Consider the following 27,712-nt stretch of genomic DNA (forward strand, 5'->3'; position numbering starts at 1 on the left):
CTCACTAGTCCTCAAGGGGGTTCAAATCACAACTATTATGGTTATCGATTACGTGTCACATTAGCAAGAGCTTAAAATAACCATCATATCTAGTGTTGGCAAGGGTGTGAGGATGACTTTCTCTGGTGGAGGGGGGACTGGGAAATTTCAGAACGTAAAGCGTGTATATCTTTGGGCCAGCAATCCCACTTCTAGGGGTCAGTTCTTCAGAAATACACATGAACCAATGGAGCAGCGCAGGGATGTTCCCTGTAGCTTCACACAGGGCATCAATCAGACTCAGCTTCAATGCCATGAAATGCTGGAATGTTTCAGAAACTACGGGGCACCTCGTCAGCTGCTAAGACAATGAAGACATTCTCTTAAAGAGTCACTCTGAGAAGCAGCCTCCAGAGTGGAACTCGCGCAGCACAGATTCCCCCGCATGAAGAAGCCGCCTCTGCGTCTGGGCACAGACGCAGCCCTTCAGAAAGTGCCTGGGGTGAACAAGGTGACTCACAGCGGCGCCCGCTTCTAGGGAGGGTGATGACATGGGCTGCATCTCTGACAGCGAATCCATCAGTCACCAGCCAGCCAAGGAGCGTGTGCTCTGTCCAGTGCTGGGTGATGTACGGTGAAAAAAACAACCAACCAACCAACGAGGACACACCACAAACACTCAACACAGATACCCAAATGAAGACACAGACAGCCGATGCACAGCCCCAAACGGCTCGGTGGATCAGGGAGGACCACGGGCCATGGGAGACCTTGCTCAGTCCGTCCCGGCCCCGCCACAGTCTCCCTCGGGCCCCCTGCACACGGCTGCCGCCAGTGTCAGACTGGGGTGTTGTCAGCACCTTCTGGGGCGCCCTGGTGTCTGCAGAGCCCAGGAACCTCACTCCTCTGATATCCCGTCCCCCCTCCAGTCCCTACCCTCTTAAGCACCCCACATGTTCCCCACTCTCCAAGTCTGGACGGCTCTCCCCAGCTTTCTGTGCCCACCCGGTCCCCTCTGAGGGGAGTGACCTGTGCCAGTCCCGGACACTCTAAGGATGTGTCCAGTCTGTCCCTCCACCAGAGCCTGGGAGCATCTCACTTCCTGGAAGGAGGCCCGGCACCACCAGCAAGGGTGCGTGGGGTACAGGTCGGGACCCCAGTCCATCTCGCTGGAGCCTGAGAACTAAAAGAGGTCCGCGGCACTGCAGCCTTGTCAGGGCCTGGGACTGGGGGCCGGAGGACCTTGAAACCTGGGCTCCTCGGTCATCAGGAGAAGCAAGCCATGTCCCGTGCCGCCCTGTCACCAGAAGCTCAGACTGGTCCCTGCGAAGTGCTGTTTAATGGGTGTGGGACTCCGTCTGGGAGCTGCAGGGCCTCCATGCACAGAGGCCCTGGGCCCAGTGCTGAGGCTGGGGGAGGGTCCCCTGACCAGGGCCCATGATCTGGGCAGCAAATGCTGGCGGGAGGGAAGAGGCCCCCTCCCCTGTCCTCTGAGCACTGGTGGGGCCTGGGACAGGGCCAGGAATGGGGTCTTGGGACCCTCTGCTGCCAGCCACCAGGAGGAGACTTCATTGGGCTTCCTGCTCCAATTTGTGCCCACGCTTTCCTTGGGAGGAGAGGTCTTCTGTGAAGAAGCTCGAGGACCTGGGTCTCTAAGTTTCCTCATGGCCCCCAGTTCTGGAATTTCAGGACGAACTCTTTCTACAAAAAGACTTCGATGTTCCTGAGAAGGGCACAAGGTGCAGAAAGCCACCAGCTTTTGGATGTCCTTAGGGGCCACAGGCCAGCTCAGCTCACCAGGCAACAGCTGGCAGGGCACCCTGTTCTCGCCTACAGTGTCTGTTCCAGGTCTCCTGGAAGTGGCCCCGATGGTCTTCAAGGTTCACCCCCACCCCCAGCCTGGGGCTGCCACCACCTTGGCTCCAGGGGTAGTCATGGGGCCCCAGCCTGCATGTCGGAGCCCTGCGACGCCCAGGATCTCCTCAAGGATGTCAAGCGGCTCAAGACAGCTGTGGGCAGTGGCTCTCAGGCCTCGTGGGGAGAAGGGTGCTCTGTGTCTGCTGGAGGAGGAGCTGGGCGTGGCCACTGGCCATCTTGCCAGCTCTCACCCCGAGCCTGCCCAGGAATGAAGTCTCCTTAGAGTTGAGCCACGCTGATGGGGGAAAGGCAGGCTGTTGAGGGCACCACAGGAGCGCCTGGATCCAGCCTTGCCTGAAGCAGTGTGTACCCTGAACTGCTCAGATCCATGAGCAGGACATTCCACACCTTTTCTTCTGCTGGTCTGAGATGGGCCAGTGCAGCCATCTATCTCAGGAAAACTGTCCTAGGAAGGCTCTCGCTGCATTCACCTCTTCTAGGTGCTCTCTGACCCCACGGGCACTGTTTGCCCCTCCCTTACAGCCTCTCTCCCATGTAGGCATACCTGCCCTGCCTTGCAGTTGCTGAGTGACTGCCCATCCCTGCCACACCACAGGCTCCCTGAGGTCAAGGCCACATGAACATTCCCTGCTGAGCCCAGGTACCTGAGGTCAGCTGCCTCCTCAGCTGTGAGCTGGCTCTGCCTCTCCAGGGCCCCCTGCTTGGCCAGCAGCTGGGCCTGTTCTTCAGACAAAGCCTCCTTCTCCTGCAGGGCCCTCTGGAGAGCGTCCATGTGGGCCTCCTGGTCTTGCAGGCTCTGGGCCAGCTGCTCCTCCAGGGCCTGTTTCTTGCATGTGACCTAGGGGAGGGGGAGGGGAAAGTCCAGCAGAGAGAGTGGAAGTGTGAGGAGGGGCCTCTCAAGGGAAAAAAAGGACTTCAGAAAAAGTGGTTTCATGCAGAACGGCATGGAGGAAAGAGTGGAGGAGCAGGGTGGCTATGAGACATATTGGACCCCTGGTGCATGTGTGTTTTCACAGCAGAGGGACCTCCACTCCTGTCACCATGATGGAGAAGTTATTGAACTGAGCACCCCCAGGTGGGACCCAGCTGCCAATCTAAATGGTAACCTCTGTTGGGCCACAAGTTTCTGGGGGCAGGAGACATGGCACAGAAATGCAAAGAAGGTGACAGAGGAACAGATTGTTGCAGACTAACACCTCCACCAAGAACGTCATAAAAATCTAGACAAAACCTATCACAGGAATCTGTATAAGGCCTCAGAGAGCTGTCAAGGCAGCTGGGACTGAAGGAGCCAAGATCTTGGAGGAAAGGGAAGCACAGGAGTGAGCCCACCACTCAGCATCTCTTCTCTCCTCAGAGCATGTGGGCTGGGGAATTAAAAGTCTGGGCTGAGGAATTGAGAAGCCAGGGAGAGCTTCTGGCAGTACTGTGACCTTAGGACTACAAAAACTCGAGTTTACAGATATCAAAGCGGAAGGGTCCTGATAAACATCCCAGGTTTCTAGTTGTATTCGCAGGAGGGCTTCATCCTAGTAATGGTGGTGAATCAGAATAGACTCTCCCTCAAAAAAATGAAGCTCAGGTTTGAATCACCTCAATCCTAGATTATGGTGATCGTCTACCTTCACTACCTGCCAGAATCAAAAGTAAATCCTCCTTAGAAGAAGAATAGCATCATCAAGATCCTCAAATTATTTCTATAATTTTTATGTATGATACTTGGCATTTAATCAACATATCAGACTGGGCATATCAGAGACAGAATCAGACGGCATAAAATCACATGCAAGAACATAAAATAGACACACTGCCTCCCTGTCCCCCTGGCTATCAGATGTTGGAGTTATCAAACACAGACTTTAAAATAGTTGCGATTAACATGTTTCAAGAAGATGGATGGTGAAATGTAGAATTTCACAATAGAACTGTACACTTAATATCAATAATATAATTTGAAAATACAATAACCAAAATTAATAGATGGGTTCAATGGCAGGTTAGATAGGATAGAAGACTAATAATCTGGAAGACAGACAAAAGAATGTACTAGATTGAGTCATGAGGAGAAAAAAGGACGGAAAATATAGATAAGAGTGTAATAGATGTATAGGACAAGGCAAAAAGATCCAACATATGTGTAATTAGAATTACAGAGGGAGAGGAGAGAGAATATTTGAAGAGATATTGGACAAGAATTTCCCAAATCTAATAAAATACATCAAGCCACCAATTTAAAATGAGCCACAATCTTCCAAAAGGATAAAAACAAAGAAAATGTCACCTAGATATATCTTAGTAAAGTTTCTGTGAAAAGATTTTAAAAAAGAATATGTATTGGGTTGGCCAAAAAGTTCGTTTGAATCTGAACAGAAAGTGCAGCGGAGCATCTGGAATATCAGGAAGAACTTTTGGCAATCTCAGAACTGAGACAACAAAACTTGGAGTTCAGGGTGGGGGCCCTAGTTAGGAGCACAGGAGAGCTGTATTATACCGTGAGGTCAACACCCCGAGGTAGCTCACTCTTCAAAAAAGACTGAAACCAGTTACAAAACAGCTAAATCCAAGACTGGATAAAGGTGATCTGCTCTGACTCTGATATCCTAAAATGAAAAGCAAATTCCCTTTGGAAGAAGTTTATATCACCCAGAGCCTCAAATTAGCTCTAAAAAACCTCAAAATCTGTCACTCAATAAAAAGTTATTAAGCACCAGGAGATAAGGCCAAAGGACTGAAAACTAAGAGATAAAAGACAATAGGAATAGACCCAATTTAGGGTCCAGATGTTGGAGTTATCAGACAAAGACCTGAAAAATATTATAATTAATGTGTTCAAGAACATATCCAGAAGATGGAGAATTTCACTAGATAGCTGAAGAGTGTGTGTGTGTGTGTGTGTGTGTGTGGTTGAACTGACCATTTGAAGCAGAAATATTAATAATGTATTATAGAGTTTATAACAACATATGTATAAATAAAATATATGGCAATAAGCCCTAAGGATGGTAGGGATAAATGGAATATATTGTTGTCACGATCTTACATTGTTTGTGAAATAGTATAATGTTATTTTAATATAGACTGTGCATATCATAATTTTAAAGTAATCACTAAAATAATAACAAGAAGAAGTATAGCTAAAAAAAATTAATAGAGAACATAAAATGGAATACTAAATAAATATACAGCTAACCCAAAAGAAATCCAGAAAGGCAAAATGTAAAAATTTACAAAAAAAAGAGATAAATAGAAAGCAAACACCTAGATGGTGGACTTGAACCAAGCATATCAACAGTTACCTTACATGTAAACGATGTAAACACTCCAGTTGAAAGGTAGAGATTGTCAGAGTAAATACAGAAGCAAGACCCGACCCACTTTAAATATACAGACATAGACGAAATGAAGGTTAATGTATGGAAAGGATATAACATGGAAACAGTAAGTAAAGAAAGTTGGTGTGACTGTATCAATAACAGGAAAATTAGATATCAAGAAAACAAATGTTACCAAGGATAAGAGGGGACATTTTATAAAGATAAAAAGTCAGTTCAGCATGATGACATAAAATACTAATTTGTATGCTCCTAAAAATAGGAATTCAAAATATATGAAGCAAAAGTAGACAGAACTAAAGGTAGAAATAGACAATTCCACAATCATAGAGATTTAAATGTCATTAATAGAACAAGTAGACAAAAAAATCAAACAAATAAAACAAACAAATAAACTCCATAAGTACACAGAAGACTTAAACAACAGTATCAAGCAACTTGACTTAATTGATATTTATAGACACTACACTCAACAATGGCATAATACACATTCTTTTTACATGAACATGGAATGTTCAACAAAATAGATAATATGCTGGGCCATAAAGCATGCTTCAATACATTTAAATCTGTTCAAATAATATGGAGTATGTTTTCTGACCTTATTGGAATTATATTAGATGTTGATAACAATTAGATACTTAGAAAATTCCCAAATTTGGAAATTAGGTAATATATGTCTAAATAATCCATGGGTCAAAGAAGAAATCACACAGAGAATGAGAAAATAGTTTGAACTGAATGATAATAAAAACACAACAGGCAAAATTATTAGGATGCAGAAGAAACAGCCACAAGACCCAGTAGGAAATCTGAATAACCCTATATCTAATAAATAATTTAAATTTTATCACAACTTTTCTCACAAAGAAAACTCCAGACTTAAATGACTTCACTAGTGAATTCTACCAACATTTAAGGAAGAAACAGAAATTTTAAAACACTTTCAGGAAATAGAAGAGGAGGGAACACTTCCCAACTTATTTTGTGAGGCCAGCATAACCCACATTCCAAATCTGACAAAAACATTATGAGAAAAAAAATTATAGACTAATGTTCCTCATGAATATGGATGTAAAAATCCTTAACAAAACATTATGAAATTGTTTATCTCAGGTATGCAAGGTTGTTTTAACATTAAAAAAATAAACCAATATAATTAGCTGTATTAACAGAATAAGAATGATGGCATGATCATCTTAATTCATTCAGGAAACACATTTAACAGAATTCAAAACCCATTCATAATTTTAAAAAAAATCTCAGCATGCTAGGAATAAAAGAGAGCTTCCTCAATCTGATAAGAGGCATCTATGAAAAGCCTATGGATAACATCACACTTCATGGTGAAATATTGAATTCTTTCCCTGTGGTTGAGTTTGGTAGAAGGATGGCCACTCTTACTACTTCTTTTCAATTTTGTTCTGTAGGTCTTTAGCCACTGAATTAAGAGAAGATGAGATAAAAGTCACTGAGATCAGAAAGGAAGTAAAACTGTTGTTATTCACAGATAACATGATTACGTACATGTAAAACCCTGGTGCTTACCAGTGAATTTGTCAAGGTTGCATGATTGAAAGTTAATCTATGAGATTGTATTTCTATATACTAGTAATGGACATAGGAAAATGGAATTAAAACAGCAAGGCACAATATCAAAACTAGGAATTAATTTAATCAAAGATGTGCAAGACCTCTACACTGAAAACTACAAAACACAGCTGAGAGGAATTAAGTAAAGAAAAAAATGGAGAGATATACCATGTTCATGGGTGGACAACTAGATGCCGTTAAGATGTCCAGTCTTCTCAAATTGACCTATAAATTCAACACAATCCCAATCAAGGTTCTACCAGGCTTTTTTGGGTATAGAAATTGACAATCTAATTCTAAAATGTATATGAATATGCAAAGGTTTGAGAACAGCCAAACAATCTTGAAAAGAAGGATAAGACGGGAATACTCACATTACTTAATTTCAAGACATTAAAAAGCTACAGGAATGAAGACAGTGCAGTTTTCGTGAAAGGATGAACAAATAGATCAGTTTGCACAGATCAACAATATGATCTAGGCACATATATGCACATGTATGATCGATTTATTTTCAACAAGTTGCCAAGATAATTCAAGGAGGAAAGGAAAGTCTTTTCAAAAATTGGTGCTGGAACAACTGGATATTAGTGTGAAAAATAATGGACTTCAGTTCCTATTTCATACCACACACCTGTGGTTCTCACACCTTAATGTGCATCAGAATCACTGGGAGGGATCATTAAAATCCAGATTTCTGGGCCCCACCCACAGAGTTTCAGATTCAGTAGGTTTGGGGAGGGCAGCTGAGAATTTGCATTTTAAACAAGTTTTCAAGTGATACTGATGCTGCTGGTCTGAGGAACACACTTTGAGAGCCACTGCTGTACAGAAAAATCAACTTGAAATGGATCATAGACCTAAGAGCTAGATGAAAACAGAGTAGGATATTGTCTCGTCCTTGAGCTAGGCAAAAATTTCTCAGACAGCACCTAGAAAACATTAACCATAAATTTTTTTTAAACTTGGTGAACTGAATTTTGCCAAAGTTAAACTTTTCTGTCCATCAAAAATACCATTAAGAAAATGTATAGGCGAGTCACAGAAATGTGAGTACATCTGTCTGGCAACCTACTTTTATCCAAGATATATGAACTCCTATATATCCATAACCAAAATATGAAAACCCAATAAAAATAGGCAACAGACTTGAATAGATAGTTGACAAAATAAGGTATATGAATATTCAGTAAAAGCACATGAAGATGTGCTTAATGCCATTTGTTGTCAGAAAATGCCAATTAAAACCACAGTGGCGTGTAACTTCACACACACAGAATAGCTAAAAAATAAAGACGGATGATGCCAAATGTTGATGAGGCAGAGGAGCGGCTGGAAGCCTCCCACGCTGCTGGTGAGTAAAGTGATACCACCACTGTGGAAGACTGCTTGCCAGGTTCTCATAAAGTTCAACACACACCTACCCAGTGACTCCACAATTGCACTCCTATGTATTTACTCAAGAGAAATGAGAATATCCATAGTGACTTGACCACGAATGCTCATAGCAGTCTTGTCCACTCCCCAAATGGAAAGAACCCAGAAGCCCAGCAGCGGGTGAATGGGTAAGCAGATGTGGTTTATCCGTATGATGGAATATTACTATGCAGTCAAAAAGAAGGAGCTCTTGATACACCTAAGAACAGGGATGACTCTCAAAGACGTCGTGCTGAGGGAGAGAAGCTAGGCTCAAAAGAGTCTATGCCCCATGGCTCCATTTACAACAAGGTCTAAAACAGGTCAGGGCAGAGGCCGCCTGGGTGGCCGTGACAGGAGGGAGCCTGCTGGGCTGGTGGAGACACTCTGCATACTGACTGTGGTGGTGGCTACACAGGTGCTTACAACTGTCAAAAACTGTGCGCTGGCTTACTGAGTGTAGTCACTCTTTGACTAAAAAAGGAGGAAAAGATGACCGCAAAAAGGATAAGACAGAGTCTGAGAAACAGAAAGAGGCTGGACTGAGCCCCAAAGGTGACAGACCATGAAGTCTGAATGCCACTGGGGGCCGGAGACGCTGCAGAGGCAGGGTTTCCATGTGGACCGACAAGGCTGATGTCAGGAGAAAGCAAAGGTGCTGCAGTGTCTCGTCCCAGCGAGTCTGACCTCCTCCATGGAAGATCCACGTCAGCAGATTTGGGAATGAACGCAGGAATGCATGAGCTAGTGAGTGATGGGGCAGCCTTTTGTGTGGGTGTGGTCCAGGAAGGAGAGAAACAAGACAACGGAGGAGCAGTGAAGACTTTCCCCCCGAGTGTGTGAGCATCAGTGGGCCCGAGGCCTCCGACCAGGGGAGAACCCAGCCCCCGGATGTTGGGGACAGGCCTGATGCAAAGGTCCTTCTTTGTGTGTCCCTCCCCCGTTTCCCGCCTCCCAGCACTGGGAAGACGGCTTCGAATCAGCCACGACGTCAGGCAGCATTGCAGTTAGAAAGCGCTGGTGCTGACATACACCCTGAACCAGCGTGACTTCCAAAGGTGCCGTGTGCCCGGCCGCCCCGGAGGCAGCGGTGGCCCTGCTGGGCAGGGCTGGGGGCCCGGGGCCCCGCGGACCCCTCACCTGGCCCACCTGCTCCTGCAGCTGGGCCCGCTCTTGCCGGAGCCAGGCCGCCTGCGCCTCCAGCCTCTGTAGCCGCTCCTCCAGGCGATGGCAGGCCTGCTGCAGGCCCCTCCGCTCGGCCCGCACGAGCTCCAGCTGCTGCTCTGCCTGCGCCAGCTGCGCTCGGGCACCCGCCCGCTCTTGTTCCAGCTGCCGCCAGAGGGGCAGGGAGGGGTCCACGTTCAGGCCCGGCCCCCACGCCCTCAGCCCCCAGGTCCAGGAGGGGAGAAGGTGGGGAGAGGATGGGTGACGGGAGGGCCCTGAGCTCGGGGGAGCAGGGCGGGGGCGGGGACTCACAGCCGCGCTGGGGAAGCGAGGCTCAGGCAGGGCCCATCCCCCTGGGCCCTCGTCTCACCTGCAGGACCAGGTGGCTCCGGGAGCCTTTGTCCTGAGCCAGCCCCGCCATCAGGGCAGCCATGTCAGCCAGGGAATGCCTCTGCTCCGCCCCCTCCGCCTTGAGCTGGCGCACGAGCAGTTCCAGGTTGGTTTTGCTGGACTCGGCCTGGGGGGGTGGCGGGAGGGCAGAGGGCACCCCAGCGGGGAAGCCAGGGAGGGACTTTCAGGTTCATGGGCAGAGCTTCCCCTGGGCAGAGCTGTTAGCACCGGGGAGGGAGTGAGCCCCGCATCACGGAGGTGTGCGAGCCGGCGCTCTGGGTGGGGTCTGGTGGAAGGGGGCCCACGGTGGTGAGGCCTCTGGGGCAGACGGTGGCCCCCGGGTACAAGGCTGCAGCCAGGAGAGGTGACAGGGCGACTGAGGGAGGGGGCACCCTGAGAGAAGCTGTGCCCAGCGCTCAGGGAAGGTGGGCCGGTCGGTGCCCACTGGCCAGGGACCCAGGAGGCCACCGCTGAGTTTGGGGGCTCTGGGCATGGCCTGAGGGCCCAGGCAGTGGGGAGAGAGGAGCGGAAGCCGTACCCGGGCCAGGGCGCTGCGCAGACCCTCCCCCTCGCTCTCCAGGACGTCCCTCTGCAGGCGCGCTGTGTTCAGCACCTCCTGGGCCCACACCAGCTCCTTCTTGAGCCCCGGGACCTTCTCCTCCAGCTGCTCCAGGCGCCCTTGACTGAGACCCAGAAACCAGAGGGCAGAGGGCGCTAGGTCGCCTCAGGGCAAGATGGGGGCCCAGCAGGCAGGGCAGCTCCCTCCAAGCCCAGGGGGCCCAGAGGAGCGTGGCTCGCCCTGCAGGCCAGGAACTGCTGAGCGGTTTCTGGCTGGGGGTGGCATTGTCAGCGGAGGCCTGGCCGACACGCCTGGGTGAGGAGCACGTGCACACACACGCTGGGGCACCCATCTCGGCTGGGCCCAGGGTGGTGGATTTGCCCCAGGGTGGCGCTGGGCCGGACTTGGAGTGGGTGTCTGGGTGGCGGCGGGGGCCGGCCGCCATGGGCAGGGCCTGCTGTCTTGCTAGGCACCCCGACCCCTGAGATGAGGCTGGTGAAGAAGAGGTCCCATCAGCAGCTGAGGACGCCAGGGCCCAGGGGGGACAGGACAGCCCGCTGGTGGCAGCGCGGCCCCCCTGCCCCCCAGCTCCCTCCAGCCCCGCAGGCCCTGCTTCACCAGCTCCGCCTTCTGCCCCGCCCCCCGCCGGAGGCTTCTCTGCAGCCCCGAGCTCCTTGTCGGAAACACCCCCGGTCCCCCTCAGCTCCTCCACCGCCTCCTCCAGAGCTGCCTCCTCTCTGGGAGCAGGGGAGGAGAAGCCGGGGGTCCCGGGCGTGCAGCCGGGGAGGGGAGCCGCGGGACCCTCACTGGGCGCATTCGCGCCTCGGCCGAGTACCGGAAGGGTAGATGGGGCGGGGGCCGTGGAGGCCACTCGGGGCCGGGGCTCAGGGAGGAGTGGGGAGGGACGAGAAGACCCCCACGGCTCGGCCCCTGGCTGCCGTGTCCCCTGGGGCGGCCACCTGCGGGCTTGCCTGTCTCCTGGTGGCCCTGTGGGGGCCCCTAAAGCCCTGGAGGGCCCTGCACCTGGGGTGTCCCTGCCCTCGGCCTCCGCACCTGCAGAGCCCAGCGGGGAGGAGGGGCGCCTGCCCGCCGGGAACCCCACAGCTCCAGGTCTGCTTGCAGTGCTGACCTCCCCTGACGGCCGAGCCTTGTCAAAGCTGTGCTCGCCGCTGACCCCCACCCCCCGGCCCCGGCCGGGTCCCCTCTGCCGGTCACCCACCAGCCAGAGCTGCAGTCTCAGCAGCTCTCCCCTGGCCGTGCTCTGAAGCACCGACTCCTGAGGCCCCATTTCCCAAATGTCCCTGGGATTCAGCCCCTCCCCCCCCCCCCCCCCCCCGTGCTGAGGGGCCGCTCCAGCCTGCCCCTCCCCCCACCTCCCCCGGCCCCAGGACGCTGCGGCCAGACCAGCCCTGCCAAAGCCACGGCTGTGAGGGCGGCGCCCCTGCCAACGGCTCCCCCGCGGCCCCCCGTGACCTCTGCTCCTTGGCGTGGTGAGGTGGCCCCGCCTGCCTTGCTCTGCGCCCCACTCCTGCTCCTGTCTCCCCCGGGAAGGCCCTTCCGCCCCCCGGGGGCCACCCCTGGCTCCTCCGCTCCCGGGCCCCTGTGCCAAGCTGAACCCGCCTGCTCCCATCTCTTTGCCCGTCTCTCGTGCGTTTCTCAAGAGTGGGACTGGGATTAGTTTTTCCTTTGGACCTCCTGTCTCAGACCCGAGTGCACTGTCAGGACACCCGGAGAAGGGGCAGCCCTGAGGGACCTGCAGTCCCAACCCCCGGGGGTGAGCAAGGGGAAGCACAGGCGGTGGTCCTGTCTGCCCCTGCATCGCTGCCTCCCGCAGGAAGCCTTCCTGGGCCGCCAGCCCACTCCCCGCCCCATCTCCTGACTCGGGCAGTGTGTGGATTTGGGAAGGCCCACCGAGCCTCTCACTCAGGACTAGAAATCCTGGGGGATTCTCTTTCCAGGTCCTTCACCCCCACCAGCCCCAGTGCAGTAAGACGTGCACAGAAGAATCCAGACAGCCTCACGGCCGACTGCACCACGGAACACCAGATCCGCAGGACAGGCCAAGAGGGCACGCGGGGGCCACCCCAGTGGATGGGGCGGGAGTTGGGGTTTTATGGACCACCTGTGAAGGCTGGGTAAGACCGCCGGAGGAGTCCTGGCAGCCAGCGGGGAGGTGGGAGAGAGCAGAGCCTGCTCCCAGGAGGGGAATGTGGAAATGGGCCGGGCAGCTGGGAGCCTGGGATGCAGGCCAAGGGGCAGGCATGTGCTCAGCCTGGGCTTAGGGAAGGTGAGTCCTGGGGAGACACAGCCCAGACGGGCCCAGACGAGGGAAGAGGGGCTGTGCTCAGTGCAGGCAGGGGCTGGGGGGTGAAGGGGCGAGGAGGCAGCCTTTGGGCTGGGAGTACCTCCTGTCCGGGAGATGGCCCTCACTTCTCCTGTGGGGGGCATCGTGGAGAAGGTGAGCCCAGCCCGCCAGCCTCACCTTCCCGGGAGCTCGCTGGACTCCCGGCAGCGCTGTGCCCCCAGCTCGCCCAGGAGGTCCTGGCGCTCCCGGGCCTGCTGCTGCAGGAGCCTCCGCGAGGCCTGCAGCTCCTGCTGGCTCTCGGACAGCTGCTCGTGGAGCCCGGCGGCTGCTGCCTCGGAGGACTCCAGCTGCCAGCACAGCTCCTGCCCGCGAGGGGGAGCGTGGCGTGAGCCCCGTGGCCTGGCCAGGCCTTCGACCACAGAAGCCAGCGGGGCTCCCGACTGCCCGAGAAAGGATGCACTTCAGACCGGAGACCCTCCCCGGGGTGTGGGGCTCAGGAGCAGGCGCCCGCTGGGACCCAGGCCGGCCCTGTAACTGCCCTTCTCAGCCTGGCGGGCTTTGTGGCTTTGCTCCGGTGGGGATGGGGCACAGCGTTGCCTCTGTGGCCGCCCACCTGCTCCCGCTGCCGCTGCCTCTCAATGGCCACCTGCACAGCCCGCAGCGCAGGGTCCAGGGCGGCCGGGGAGCAGGCCCGTGGGGGGGACGCGGCCCGTGGGGGGCTCCTTGGTTGTCCCTGCGCCTCCTGGCCTTTGGTGCTGCCACTCCAGGCTGGCTCCGGGCACCCCGCGTCTGCCTGCGCCACCTTCAGGGCGCAGGGAGGAAGGGGTGGAGGGGAGAGAGCTCAGGGCTGAGGTCGAACGGGTCCTTCCAGACCACCTCCCGGGCCTGCTCAAACCACCAGGGCCCTGCAGCCCCTCCGCTGCTCCACGTGGGAAGGACCCGAGACGGGCCCTCACCTTTGTGACGCTGCCCAAGGTGAGCTGCAGGGATTCGACCTCAGCCCTCAAGTGTCCCGGGGCCGGCCGGTCTCCCCTGCGATGGGACTCCAGCTGGCGGGGGAGGCTGCTCAGCGGGGCCCGGATTCCCCCACCGCGAGCCACCCCTCTCCCAGTCCCACGCACCAGTTCCTGAACCTCCGTTCTGAGGGAGGAGATGGTTTCCTCCTTGTCCGCATTCTGCTCTGTGAGCTTCCCCACCAGCAACGTCTGCTCCCAGAGTCTGGAGAGAAGTCGGAGTGGGGTCGTCAGCGCAGAGAACAGAGGCCGGGGCACCGGCGGGCCCTGGAACCCCCCGGCCCCGTCTTCCTCCTCCTGGGGGGTGGCCTGCCTGCTGGCTTCGGCCACCTCTGCCTGCGTGAGCCTTAGTCCCACTCCAGTCAGACACCTCTCTTCTGCTCTAGAGCCTGCAGTGGCTCCCACTGTCTCAGGGTAAAGCGCAGAGCCCGAGTGCAGCTCTGACCCTGACTCAGCTCTCTAGCCCCACAGCGTGGCTTCCCAAGGCCCTGCTCTGTCCTTGGGGTGTGGCAGGGGCCGTGCTCACCTCTGGGCTTTTGTCCCGGCGGGTCCCTCTGCCACTATAAGTCTAATGGTGTTATTGTCTTTCCTTCCCGGGAACCACCTTCTTCTCAAAGACCCCTGGCTGCCCCCCAGCACCCGGGCCTCCCTTCCCGTGGGCCCAGAGCACCCTGCTCAGGCCCCGGGCACTGAACCCTCGGGCTGTGCTGGACTGCCCATACCCCCGGGCCCTCCGTGGCTCTCCTCCGGGGCGGCTGGGGTGTGTTGGACTCAGCTGGCCCCGAGGGCGTTTGTGACCACGTGAGCCCCCGGTCCCGTGGAACAGAAGCCCGTGGCAGCGTTAGGAGCTGCCTCCTGTTTCCTGCAGAAGCTGCCCTCACGAGACCTTCGAGCGCCACACGTGAGTTCCGTGTCCAGAACCTCCCACAATAACTGGGAGTGGACCCTGGCTCCTCTGGGGGCCCTCAAAACAAGCGCCCACCCCTGGAAGGATAGGCCTTTTAGGCCTGAAAATTCCACTTCTGGAAGCAGCCACGGGGAAGCGGTCCGAGGGCACCCAGGGCAGTGTTCACAGAGACGCACCCAGTCGCAGGGCGCTGGCTCTGCCTCCAGGGGGTGGTGGGTAAGGAGGTCTGGGCCCGCCTGCCTTTGGAAGTAGATGGCGATTATGAGCCGTGGGCGGCACCAGGAGAAGTGCCCCGGTGTCAGGGCGTGGGGTGAAATCAGGAGTTACAACTGCACCTGAGCAAGGTCCCAGACCCGCGGCCGCTGGGCAGATGGGTGGGCACGGCGACCCGCCCCCGCCCCCCACCCCTGACCTCCTGCACCCACCTGGCCTGGAGTGCCACCTTCTCGGCGTCCCAGCGACCCTGCAGCTGCAGCATCTCCCGCACCTTGTCCTGCAGCTGCTGCTTCAGGGCGCTGGCTGTGCGGCTGGCCGTCAGCTGCAGGTTGGAGCCGAGGTTCAGGCAGGCCATGTGCAGGCGCTGGGCCGTCCTGGCCGTGTCCACTCGCATGTCAGCGAGGCCCCTGGGAGACAAGGGCAGCTCCGCTGAGCCTCGGGGCTGTGTCTGTGGCTCGGCCTGGAGGCTCCACGCTGGGTGGCAGAGGCGGGGTCTGGTGATGATAGGCCTGCCGAAGACCCCTCCCATGCCATCCTCAGGAGAGGCCCTGCCGGGTGGCATCTCAGCGGGGCAGGGGTGAGCAGGAGCTGGGCCAGGCCGGACAGGACAGGTTGTCCACCTTGAGCAGCACTTCCACCCTCTGAGCCTCAAGGGCCCAGGGTAGACCGTTCGAGGCTCTCGGCAAGGGCCGGAGGGAAGCCAGAGTCCATGCGCGTGGAGCCGCCCCCTCACGCCGCATCTCCCTAGCTGGCCTGCCTCTCTCTGTCCATCCGTCCATCTCCTCCACTGCCCACCTCTCCTGCCGTCTCCACCACTCCCATCGGGCCACCCGTGGGAGGAGCGTGGCGGGCCCGATGCCTGGGCCCAGCATCAGGTGCCCTTCTCCCTGACCCTGATGGAGCCCACGCCTGGCTCTGGGTGGGCAGGGTGGCTGGCACGCACCTCTCGGTGGCTGCACGCAGCTCAGCCAGGTGTCCACGGAGGGCCGTGACCTGTCTCTGCAGGAGGAGGACATCCTGGTGCGCCACCGCGCGAGTACGCTGGGTCTGAAAGCAGGAGGTTTGCATCCACTGCAGGCGGAGGCCAGGCGCCGAGGGGTGAGGAGAGCCCTGTGGCCACATTCACCTGCCCCACAATCCGCTCCTCCGGCTCCAGGGGGCGGAGAGCAGACCCTCATCGCTACCCTCCTGCATGCGGCACCTACCCCACTGGCTTACCTTCCTCAGCAATGCAACTCGCCCCGTCCCCGGGGGGCAGTGCTTTGCTCCCCTCCCCAGAGGACCTGGGGAGATGACCACTCCCAGCTCCAGAACCAGGACCCACGCAGCCTGGTCCCCCCACGGGGCCGTGGGCAGCACTCCGCTCCCACCCTCCAGCTGGGGGGTGGGGAGAACGACACAAGGAAACAGGCCTTTCCTTCTCCTCCAGGACCTAGAGGGCAGCGCTTACTCTCGGAGGGCCCCTAGGACGTCGGGAGTGGGGCCTGGCCCTTCAAGGTGGCAGGGAGGCAGAAGCCTCTGCCAGTAGGAGCCCATGCAGTGGTAGGGGTGGGGGAGCCACCCTGAGAACAGGCGGAGTGAACAAGGTTGTAAGGTGCAGGGAGAGCCCACCGCTGGGCTGTGAACGGGGTGGGGTGGTGGTGGGGGGGATGGGGTGGAGAGCTGGGGGCAGGAGTGCGATGGAGTCACGGGCGGTCAGTGGCGCCAGGCTTGCAGGGAACTAAGCCGGAGCCCAGAAAGTCCTGAGTCTCCCCACCACCTTCCCAGCCCCTGCACTGGGCTGTGTCCTGAACACTGACCTCCAGGGACCCCCCGAGGGCTCACCACCACGCCCAGTGCTTTCCAGGGCTCCCACGGCCCCTCCTGCCTGTTACAGCTCCGCCCGCAGCTTTTCAATGTTGCTTCAGACAAAGCACTTTCACGTCCTGCGGGTCCTCCAGCTCAGGACCCACACACTCACCTGCTACTTCACGAAGCCTTTGCTGATCGCCCTCCCCTGAGCCCCCATCTGAGGTGCCCCCCATCGAGCCCAGTAACACCCTGCTGTGCACCTTGTGTAGGGAACGCCATTTGCGCCTGGTGCCAGCACCTTGTGTATACGTGCACCCCACCCGCCGACTGTGATCATCAAAGAGCAGGGATTAGACATCCCTCCTGCTAACACGGACGAGCGGACACCTGTCCCGCCTGCCCACAAGACAGTGCAATACTTGAGATGCCGGACTTTACAACTTCTTGAATGCAAGGCTGGGCGGCCGGTATGGTAAGGGACACGCAAGCCTGGAACCAGTAAACTCAGGGACTCGAGAGGGACTTGCCAAACAGTAACTTGAACATGTTTCCTTGACCACAGGGGCTCTGGGGACAGAGAGGAAAGCTTAAGGTCCACCCAAGGGGGAGTCTGCTCACATGTGGAAGTGATTCCCCAAGCTGCACTCCAAGTAAGGTGTGCTAGAGATGGGCGAATCAGCACACACGCGCGCACACACACACACGCAAACGCACACGTACACAGCTGCTTGCAGGGTGCTGTAAGGAGGTGCCGTGGACGGTGAACAAGCGCACACACACAAGCACACATGCACACACACATGCACGCAAGCACACACACACCTGCCTGCAGGGCACTGTAAAGAGGTGCAGTGTCCCCCACAATTCACATGTTGAAACCTCATCCCCAATGTGATGGTGTCTGGAGGCGGGGCTTTCCAGTTACACCTTCAGGATTGGTGTTAGTGTCCTTATAACAGAGGCCCCACGAGGGTCCAGTCCCTTCTGCCATGTGAGCTTATAGCCAGAAGGTATCGTTCTGTGACCCAGGAAGTGGTCTTCACCAGCCGCTGAAGGGCCTGGCACTTTGATCTTGGACTTCCAGGCTCCAGAGCTGTGAGAAGTACATGTTTGTGGACAAGCCCCCAGGCTGGGGTATTTCTGCTACAGTGGCCTGGAGGGACCAAGACCGTAAGGAAAAAATATCCCTGTGGTTTTGGAACCACAAGTTAGCCTTGGTGCAGTTTTCAGCCTGGATTCACAAAACCTGGGTGGCTTAAAAAAAAAAATAAAGCTGAAAATTTACTTCAATGTGGCCCAAAGGTCGTCAGAGCCCCTAAGAACCTGTCCTAAGCAAATGACAATCCTTTCTGGAACACACCACATTCATTCCAGGTTTCAAAGAATTTTCAGAGTCCCAAGGATAACACACAGCTCTTAGTTAAAAAAATTTTTTTAAAAACCACCAAAGACACAAGGAAACACAGCACCATGACCAAGACCTAGCAGAAACAATAGACTCACACCTTGAAGAGGTTCAGATATTAGAACATCAGACACAGACTACAAAATAACTGTTTTCTAATATGCATCAACAAACACACGAGAGGCTTGAAAATACCAGTTAAGAGTAAGATATCTGGAAAATATCCAGAATAAAAGTCAGAATTTTTAAAGATGAAAAATACAACGTTTAGAATTTAAGCCTAATAGGCAGGTTTAACAGACGTTGGACACCAGAAGAGAAAATTGATGACCAGGAGGGTAGATTCGAAAAAATTATCTACCACATAGACCAGGGGGATGGCATGAGGGAAAGTCTGGGAGGTTAAGAGCGTGGGAGGGAGCACGGGGATGGGTGAGGTCCACGGGGCGGGAGAGGACAGAGGAGAGAGGGGCTTGGGTGGCACTGAAGGAGGAGCTGCTTCCCAAGGACAAGGAAGAGCAGCATCCTGGGGAGTCCTAAGCCAGATAAACAAACAGAAATCTGCACGCCTTCGGCACAGCACAGGAAGCCGGCAGCACGCAAAGTCACAGCAAGAGCAAGAGCTCATAGCGGCCAGAGCAAGAAGACGATGCCCTCCGTGGCGGGCCAGCAGAAGGGTGTCTTTAAGGCGCTGAGAGGAAGAGCCGCCAGCCAGCGAGAGTCGTTTTCAAGGCCAAGGAGGAATAAAGACCCTCGATAAACCAGTGCCAAACTGGACCCGAGGCCCGTCTCCAGGGCATTTATTTCCCTAGCGGCCAAGGCGGGGGCGTGATGTGTCTCCCATGTCTCCCCAACCCCACGCGGGAGCCCGGCCATTGACAACCACCCTGTGATGACAAACGCATTCCCTCTTGGCGCCCCTGATACCCTCCCGTCCCCGTGCAGGGGTGGCTGCAGCAGGAGGGGCCCCTCGGCTTCTGACCGGAACAGCTGTCCAGCAGGAGGGGCTCTGTCCGCACAGTGGGGTTGGGCCTCCCACTCCGCCCGATCCGTGTGGGAAGTGCCGAGATGGCCCCTCTGAGATGGGCTTGTCCGAGGGACACCTGGGCAGGGTCAGCCTGAGGCCCAGGCACCCAGGACCAGCTCGGCCTCTGCTCCTGCCACGTCTGGGGAGAAATCCTGCCCATGCGGCCCGCGGCAGACGCTGGGAGGTCCGTGGGGACATCCAGGGACGATCGGAGCAGAGGTCGCAAGCTCAGTGGGGAAGATGTGGACAGGCAGAGGCGTGGGGTGACCCGTCTCAAGTATGTCCCCTACCTCAAGCTGGACGTCCTGCCCCCGGTGACCAGCCCGGGATGGTCAACACAGCATCTCCCCCCAGCAAGGCTGAGGCCTGGAGCCCCGTGTCCTGACCCTGCACCCCAGGGCTGTGGGTTTCAGAGGAGGCTGCATGGGCCCTGCTGGGCTGGCCAGGGAGTGGGGGGCTGTGGTGCGGCCCGGGCTCCTGAGTCTGACCACGAGTCGGGCCTGCGGAGACTCTTCTCTCTAGAGCAGCACGGCCACGCCAGAGCCAGGGCTCGGCCCTCACTCTACTTTCCAAGCCCAGCCAGGGGTCCTTCTCTCAAAGCGGGGGTCTTCCCACACAGTGTCCCCCACCCCGCAGACTAATGTGGCCAAGCCGAGTGGGGGACATGGTGTGGCAGGAGGCCAGGGGCCTTGCCCCCAGGAGGGGCCATGGCAGAAGCCAGCTCGCCCTTTCCCGGTTCCTGCCACCCACCCCGACCCCGGCCATGGGCATCAGACAAGGCATCCCCCCTGCCCACGGGCGAGAGCCGGGGAGCACCTCTCTCTGGGTCCAGCGCCGCCTCTCCCGCAGCTCCAGCTCAGCCCGCAGACGGAGCACGCTGCCCGTCGTCCCGGCCAGCTCCTCGGCCAGTCTGTCGTTGGCTTTCTTCATGTGTCCTAGCTGTTCCCACAGGAGGGTGTTCACCTGGGAGAGGCCGGTGCTCCTGGACGGGCAGGGACGGAGCGGCATGGCCATGGGCAGGTGGCCCCTCCGTACAGACGTGCTCAGACAGCCGGGCCCCGAACCTCCTGGGCCCAGACGACACCAGCTCGACTGTGCAGCCCCCAGACTGCCCCTAAGAGGCACTGACCACCTGCACTGGTCCTCAGTGGCCCCGCAAACGGGGGCCAGCCCCTGGGGGCCACCCCGGCACGCCCCCTCCTGCCCTGACTCGCTTGTTCTCCCCACCTCCTCCCCCTCTGAGCTCCCCTGGCTCTGCCACACAGCTGTGGCTAGCTCCTAACTCCAGGGTGTGGGGGTGGACCCCGAGACCAGCAAGAGGGTTAGGGCTTGGGAGCCTGGCCGACGGTACCAGGGCTCGGAGGGTACCCTGCCGGGCAGGGCGGGAGGAGAGGGAATCAGGCCTGCCCCATGGAGGGGGCAGCCCCTCTGTGACCGTGGGGTCTCTCTCCACCCAGGGCAGGTCTGCATGTGGCTGCAGTCGGGGACCCCGAACCCTCTGGAGCCCGTACCTCCCGGCCAGCTGCGAGGCCACAGGGACTTCCTCTGCGCCTCTCTGCTCTGTGGGCATCAGCCTCCTCTTGGCTTATTTACCAACACCCTCCACCCCCCTTCTCCAAAACTGGTTTTCAAAATGCTTCTCAGCACTTTTGTTCCTTTTCCAGAGTCCCTGAGGATGAACCAAGGCCGGGGAGTCTTCCACAAATGGCTTAACCTCCCCCAGGTCTGGAGACGGAGCAGGCCGTGGAGTGGAGGCTCAGCCCTCCCGCTGGCCTCCCTGCAGGGAACGTGGAGAGATGCCCTTCCCTTCCGGGGCCGTGTCCTGGGGCTTGGGGCTACCTCCGGAGGGCTGGGGTATGACACACACTTACCAACGGTGCGCAAGAGAGCCCGATCATGATATTTGGCTTGAAGCCAAAGGGGCCTGGGAGTCAGGGCCGGAGTGTGAAGAAGAGTGGGACTGAGGGGGAGAACCCCTGGGCCCCCCGGGATTGGCCAGGCCAGCCGAGGGCCATGAGCAGCTCAGGAGACCTGCCTGTAGTACAGGCCGGAGCCCCAGCCTCAGCAGGTGTTGGGGGCCTGGGGGTGACACACGAGGGAGCACAGGGCCAGGGAGGCCCCATGACCTGCGGGACCTGCACTCTCGCCTGAGGCCCTGGGGGTGGTCCTCCTCCCCGTGCTCCCCCCCACCCCGTGCTGCTCCTCCCGGTGCTGCCCCGCCCTGGAGTCACCTGGGAAGAGGTGCCAACAGCTCCTCAGCACAGTGGCGTCCGCTGCCTTGCGGTGACGGCCGAGCTCCCTCTGCCCCACCGCCCCGCCTGCCCCGCCTGCCCAGCCTGCCCAGCCTCACCTCTGCTCAGCAGCCTCTAGCCGGCCGAGGGCTTCCTCCAGGTCGACGCTGTGTTCCTGCTCTGACCTCCGCAGCTGAGCCTCGGTGGCCTCCAGCCGGGCCTGCAGCTGGAGAGGGGCATTAACCCACCTGGCTGGACACTTCCAAGCCCAGCGGGCTGGGCAGCTTTGGCACAAAACCCTCCCAGGGATGGGTGAGAGGGTTCCCCTTGGGTCCCTAGTGGGGGCGGGGCCAGGCTGGGATAAGGGCTGGGGTCGAGCTGGGGTCGAGCTGGGCCTGCTAAGACGGGTCAGGCAGGCAGCCGTCCGTGCCACGGCCCTGTGCCATGTGCCCACGGCCGGCGGAGTGGGGGGCCCAGGCTCTGGTCCGGCCACATAAGGGGCAGGACGGCTGAGGTGCAGAGCAGGCCTGGGGTCACTCCCATGGGAGTGAGTGAGCGTGGGGTCCCACCCCTGCAGCTGCCCTCCGGCCTGTGCTCAACCCTCCATCTGCTCCCAGCCCCTCATCCAGCGGGTGGGTGGGTACCACACCCCCAGTAAGTGGGCCTGGCAGGGCGGGGAGCCCCCCACATGGGGCCAGGCCGGCCCCCGAGCCTGCTGGAGCCTGAGCAGACGGGGACCCGGGGCTCTGAGGGGAAAAGGCAGTGCTGGGGGCCCCGACCCGAGGAGGCCGGCTGGTGGGGGGCTGAGGCAGGAAGGTCAGGAGAGCTGAAGGGCACCCCTGTGGCATGACATGGGGCCTGAGTACAGGGAGGTGAGTGCCCCCCGCAGCTACCAGTGGGATTGGAGAGGAGGGGCCGGGGGTCCAGCTGAGCCGAGGGGGCTGGGCGGGGGCTGGGAGTCTAGCCGGGATGGAGGCGCCCACGGAACAGTCACGCGGCCCCCCACTACCACCATCCGCCCCGCCCATCTGCTTGGGGGAACCTGGGGAGGCTGGGCCCCTCTGTGGCCCTCACAAGGGGTGCTGAGCCGCCTGCCGGAGCCGGCGCGGGCCTGTGAGTTCAGAGCTCACTGACTCACGAGGTTTCCTGATCAGCCGCAGGATTTCTGCGGCTTCTATTCCCACAGGCCCTCTTGTTCCCAACATGTCCCCACCCTGTGCTAGGAAGATCCCCGCCCCCGTCCCCGCCCTGCGCAGGGCCCAGGGTGGGCGGGAGACATCGCCGCCGCAGTGCTCCTGGTCCTGCCGGGGATGAGGAGGGCCTTCCCAGTCCTGCCCGGGGGTGGGGCTGGTGATGAGAACAGGTGTGACAGTTCGGGGTGGGGGCAGAGAGCCCCTCCCTCTGTGGGGCTGGGGACACCGGCTATCCCAGGAAGCCCTCGGAACCCTCGAGGAGACGAGGCTGACCCAGGGCCCTCGGGCATTCGCCACTGGTCACTGGTCATGCCGGAGAAAGACCTGAGTCAGGTCTCAGCCCCAGCAATGGCAGTGTGACCCTGGACAACTCGGACTAGCTCTGAGCCTCAGTTTCCTCATCTGGAAAGTGGAGTCATCTGCCCTGCCACGTAGACCAGGGGGACTCTGCAGACATGGGGGCTCCCAGTGCGCCACCCTGTGGGCCGGGCACCCCAGCCCAGTCCTGCCTCAGAGGCCATCATGTCTTGGAGTGGCAGACATGGGACAGAGGCTCTGGCCTAGCAAGTTTCATCACCTTTCTGCCTCGGTTTCCCCATCTGTCCACCGGGAGGACCTCCCAGCCCCACAGGTCATGACCAAACGGCCTCTTGCTGCAGCCAGTCACCCTGGAGGGCACCGCGGCTGCCCAGGGCACTGAGGACAGAGGACCGGGGCCGAGGGCATGTCCGGGGTCTGTCCGCCCTCGGCTGTCGGGGGTGGGGGCTGGGGGCGGGGCCAGTTCCTCGGCAGGCCCCCAGGCGGTTCCTTTGGGCTCACCCCTCCTCCCCTGGGCAGCTGCTGCCACGTGCTCACGCTGGGCTGGACGCTGGGGCCGAGGGGTCAGGACTGCCCCAGCTGCCTCCAGGGCTTCTGGCAGGTGGGGCACAAGTCAGTGCCTAAGCTCGGGGGGAGTCCTGGAGGACCCTGGGGCCGGGGAGCCCCGGGCACCTGTCCCGCTCTCACGGGTCCCCTCCAGCCTCAGCTTCTCTAGCCACCACCCGGGGTCCGGCTGTGCCGTGGCTGACCACTGTCATTCCACGTCCTGAGACGCGCTGACGGATCCACCGGTCACCCCGGGCCTGGCTGCCACGCGTCCCTGCACACACTCACCCGCTCGCTGACCGCGTGGTACCGGCCGGCCAGCTCGTCCCGCTCGGCCCCCGCCTGGGCTGGCAGCTCCTCCAGCCGGGACAGCTCCTCCTGCACGTGGGCCGAGGCAGCTGGCGGCTCCCGCACCGCTGCAGACACAGCAGCAGGTCAGCCTGTGGCCAGGCCAGCCCCCAGCCCGGCTCCCTGTCCCCGCCACCGGTCTGCCGATCTGCTGGGACTGATCCGGGGGACCCCGATCTGGGGCCTCCCTTCCTCTCCTGTCGTGGACATCACGTTTCACCTCGGTACAGACCCGTGCCTAGGGCGAGCCCCAAACCAGTTACAGCGGAGTATGCGGGGTGGCCTAGACGCTGGGGATCCCACACCTCCATCGGGCAGTGAGAACTGCTGACTCAGGGTAACCAGATCTCACCCCCAAGCAGTAAGTTGCTGTTCTAACCACACAGTGGGCTTTCTTTTTCCTTAACACACGCAGTGAGGTCCCCAGTTTCTCTAGGAGGCTGGAGAGCCCCTTATTTCAGAAAGGGGTCTCGGGAGCCCCGCACGAGGGGGTCGGGGCACACTCTGGGGCCAGGCTGCCCTACTGGCCGGGTGGTCTCCGTGCAGGGACCCAGCCGCGCACGCAGCCATGGCAGACAGCGAGAGGGCACCGCGAGGGGGCCCGGGGTCTGGGGGAGCACAGCTCTTGGGGGCGGGGCTGCCCAGCATCCACGCTTCCCGAGTGTCAACCGTTAGGGTTTCACTCATCTCATGAAAATGAACATGGAGTAAGTCAAGACTGGCGGGCACAAATGTGTGACGAACCAACGCAGGGCCAGGTGGGCATGGTCCCTGTGGCCTAGTGGTGAGCGCGCCGTGGGGATCGGCTTCTGACCCCCGTGGACGGTGCCGTGGGAAGGTGTGGTTCTCGCCCTAGCACAGGGGAAGATGATGGGCCGGGAGGGGCCAGCCCGGTCAGGGGACAGTGAGGGGCTTGGCTCCCTGCAGCTAGACTCTGACGGCTCTGCAGCGCCCCTGGTGCCCCTCTCACCTTGGGGCGGCTCCTCGCCCAGGCTGCCAGCCACAATCTCTCGGATGCGGGCAGGCACGGGGATGGGTGAGGCCTGCCCGCCTCCCCCATGCACGGTCAGCGCCCGGTCTTCTCTGCTGGCCACGGGGCTCAGGACGGTGTCCTCCAGCCTCTGAAAAACACCCGCTCAGAGATGTCTGAGGCTGGCAGGTCCCTGGACAGCTGCCAGAGCCCCACGTGAACCCACTGGAGTTAGTGGGGGCTGCCACGGGGCTCCCATACGGTGGCAAAGTGCCCTGGAGAGGACTGGGCGAGGCTGAGGTCACCCAAGGCCCATGACTTGGTTTCCCCACCTTTTAAGGTGGGAGGGTGCCCTGTCCACCCTGGCGCTGCTCTGAGCACAGGTGAGGAAAGCAGAGCCGGTCCGGAGAGCTCCGAGCCTAGGGCACCACCTCGTCCCACCCTCCAGCCCTGCTCCGCCTCTGCGGGGGCTGCACTGACCGTCGTGGTGGACCTCTCCGGGGACGCTGGGAGGCAGGCTCTTGCCTCTGGCCCTCCTGGAGCAGGCAGCCTCCCAGTTTTCAAAGTGGGGTTGGCAGGGAGGGGTCTGAACCCCACCCAGCAGGCCCAGAACCGCACGGCAGGAGGGGCTGACGACAGCAGAGGGACAGCTGGTACAAGGCCCACCCACACACCCCCCTTTAGGACATGGCCATCCATGTGGGGCTTCCTCGTCCACTGGGTGGGGCACGCGTGGGCCCTGGTACGGGGCAGGGTGGGAGCCGAGGGAGGGGCAGTGGGAGGATCGTGGGGACGGCCCTCCTTCCTAGCCGTCTAGAGCAGCTGACCGGCTGTGGCAGAGGTCCGAATAGTCCCGGACGTGGGTAGGAGACCCTGGGTCTTGGGTACCCAGAGACTGGTCTTGGGGTCTTGGGCTCCAGCTGGCACTTTGCCTCGGCCCTGGGCACTCGTGGCTCCACAAGGATGGCACAGCTGGGGGAGGGCCTGGGCTGCCCTCCAGAGCCCAGGGCCAGGGTGGGGCCTTTGTTGCCAGGTCTATTGTGGTGCTGACCGTGGGGGGAACTTGTGAACGCTGCAGGCCGAGGCAGGCAATTCTAAACCAGCATGAACATCTGGACATGAGCGGGCAACGAGGCAAGATGGCCCAGGACTCAGGACAATCCACAGCTGCCCACCGGCCCTGCTGCATTTGCGTTATGAGTTTTCAGGCAGTGAGTGAAATAGTAGAGGGTAACCAGACGCTTCCCAGGGGGTCCTGGAGATGGATGTCCCCTCCAGTGACTCTCTAGGGCGACAAACCAGGGTCCTCCCATCACCCCCGAAGGTCCCAGACTTCTCAAACTCATCACCATGTGCCCAGCCCCTCCCCACCCCTGGCTTCCCAAGACCCCCCACCCCGAGACTCCCCAGATCTCCCTCCCAGCCCAGGGCCCTGGTGAGTGACCACCGCACAGCCTCCTACCTGCCTGTCCTCCTCTGATCCTCCCAGCTCTCCCTGAAGACCCTCTCGAGGCCTAGACCCCTCCACCTGGCTCTGACCCTCAGGCCTGGGCTGGTAGGGATGGAGGGCTTCTGGGTGCACCCCTGCTCCCGCCACCCCACTGCCCTGGTACAATCTCAGCCCGTCCCCTCCTCCTGAGACCCCAGCCTGGTCTCTTCTGCTCACGTCTGCCTGGACACGAGGCCTGCCCCTCCCTCAGCACCAGCGTGGCCAGGGCCACCCCGAGACCCGGCCTCTTGCATGACGCCTGGTGAAGCCACGTTCCCATCCCAACAGGAGCTCGGTGCTGGGCAGACACTGAGCAAACTCTCGGGACTGAATTCCACTGCCCGCCACAGGGACTGAGAGCCCTGGCTCTGGTTCACCTGGACCGCAGTCCTCCTTCACCTGCGTGTAGGAATTTGAGTCCCCTGGGAGGTCTTGGGGAGGCACCTTGACTGCACTCCCAGCGGACCCCCCTTCAGCATGACTTGGGCTGGGCGGTGAGCAGCCTCCCTCGAGGGGAGGGGAGGAGGTGCCTGCTGCCCCTTCTGGGCAGAGCCGGGAAGGGGGCGCCAAGACCACCAAGGCCCCTCCTGTCCTCCGGGGAGGACATGCCGCTGGTAGGGGCTCAGCCATCATCCGCCCTGAACCCCCTTTGCACTCAGGGAAACCAAGGTCCAACGGGGAGGTGAGAGCCACCTGAGGCCCGCGGGACTGTCAAGTCCAGGAAGCCTCCTGCTAGGCCAGGAAGGCCCCTGCCCCTCCGCCCTCCACACCGCCCTCCCCGCCCCCCCGGGCGTCCGCGGCACCACCCGCTAACGGGAAAGCAGCAGCGGCACAAACTTGACTCATTCCTAACATTTACAGAGGGTCACTTATTAGCCGAGACGTCCCAAGAGGAGCTGGGGGCGTAATGGGTTCCAGCTGTGGCCGGGTGCCTGCGACGGGCCGTGGCCCAGCTGGAGCCGAGGGAGGCAGCGGGGGCGGCACGGCGGGGTTGCACGGAGGCCCCGGGGCTGCCCCCTCCCACCCCGCCCCACCTCCTGCCCCCCCACTCCCCCCCCAGTAACGGGGGGCGGGGAGGGGCCCGCAGCGGGAGGGACCTTCACCCAGGGCGGGTCACTGGGCCTGCACCAACCTCTAGCCTTGGGGCTTGGTTCCCCCCACGGCCTCCCGGGACCCCGCGATGCCACCTGCAGCCCTGTGGGCCAGGGACGGCTCTGGGTCGGTTTTCGGCCCAGCTTTGGGGGGGTGCTGTCTGCCTGTGACCGGGCAGTGCACTGGGAGACTTCTAGAAGCCCCCTCCCCCCTCACAGTCTCAGCTGGTCAGAGGGGACACCAGGGCTGGGCATCAGCTCCCCAAAAGACCTCAGACTCACAGTTGAGCCTGACCATGTCCCCTCCTCCTTTCTGTCCCAGCGTCCTCCTCCCCGTCAGCTCAACCGGCTGCTAAGGACCGCAGGGAGGTCACAGCCCCTGAGTGACACCCCCGGTGAGCCCTAGAGGGGGGCCTGTGTGTGCGGCCCAGGGGGGTGGCCACGCCCTCTTTCATCGCCGCCGCCTTCCCTGTGTGGCCGTGTGGACGGGGAGGGTCTCCGCTCCGAGGACTCAGGGCTCCCCTCTGGGAGAGGTGGGCTGGGGCCCCTGC

At 59.1% G+C, this 27,712-nt stretch overlaps 1 protein-coding gene across 1 annotated transcript in view; it reads right to left on the minus strand.

The window, feature by feature from the left end:
• Positions 1-27,712, minus strand: part of CROCC2 (ciliary rootlet coiled-coil, rootletin family member 2) — a gene marked incomplete at both ends in the record, with an annotated part of 68,136 nt that overhangs the window by 32,034 nt on the left and 8,390 nt on the right. The window contains 14 exon segments of the mRNA XM_079709939.1: positions 2,502-2,695; positions 9,339-9,527; positions 9,733-9,879; positions 10,291-10,435; positions 10,650-11,612; positions 12,794-12,978; positions 13,230-13,418; positions 13,573-13,834; positions 14,962-15,159; positions 15,696-15,799; positions 19,792-19,957; positions 21,326-21,432; positions 23,552-23,679; positions 24,582-24,732. Of these exon segments, the coding sequence (XP_079566065.1) occupies positions 2,502-2,695; positions 9,339-9,527; positions 9,733-9,879; positions 10,291-10,435; positions 10,650-11,612; positions 12,794-12,978; positions 13,230-13,418; positions 13,573-13,834; positions 14,962-15,159; positions 15,696-15,799; positions 19,792-19,957; positions 21,326-21,432; positions 23,552-23,679; positions 24,582-24,732 (3,128 nt within the window).

The sequence above is a fragment of the Hyperoodon ampullatus genome (genome assembly GCF_949752795.1).
Source record: "Hyperoodon ampullatus genome assembly, chromosome: 8".
Classification (NCBI taxonomy): Eukaryota; Metazoa; Chordata; class Mammalia; order Artiodactyla; family Ziphiidae; genus Hyperoodon; species Hyperoodon ampullatus.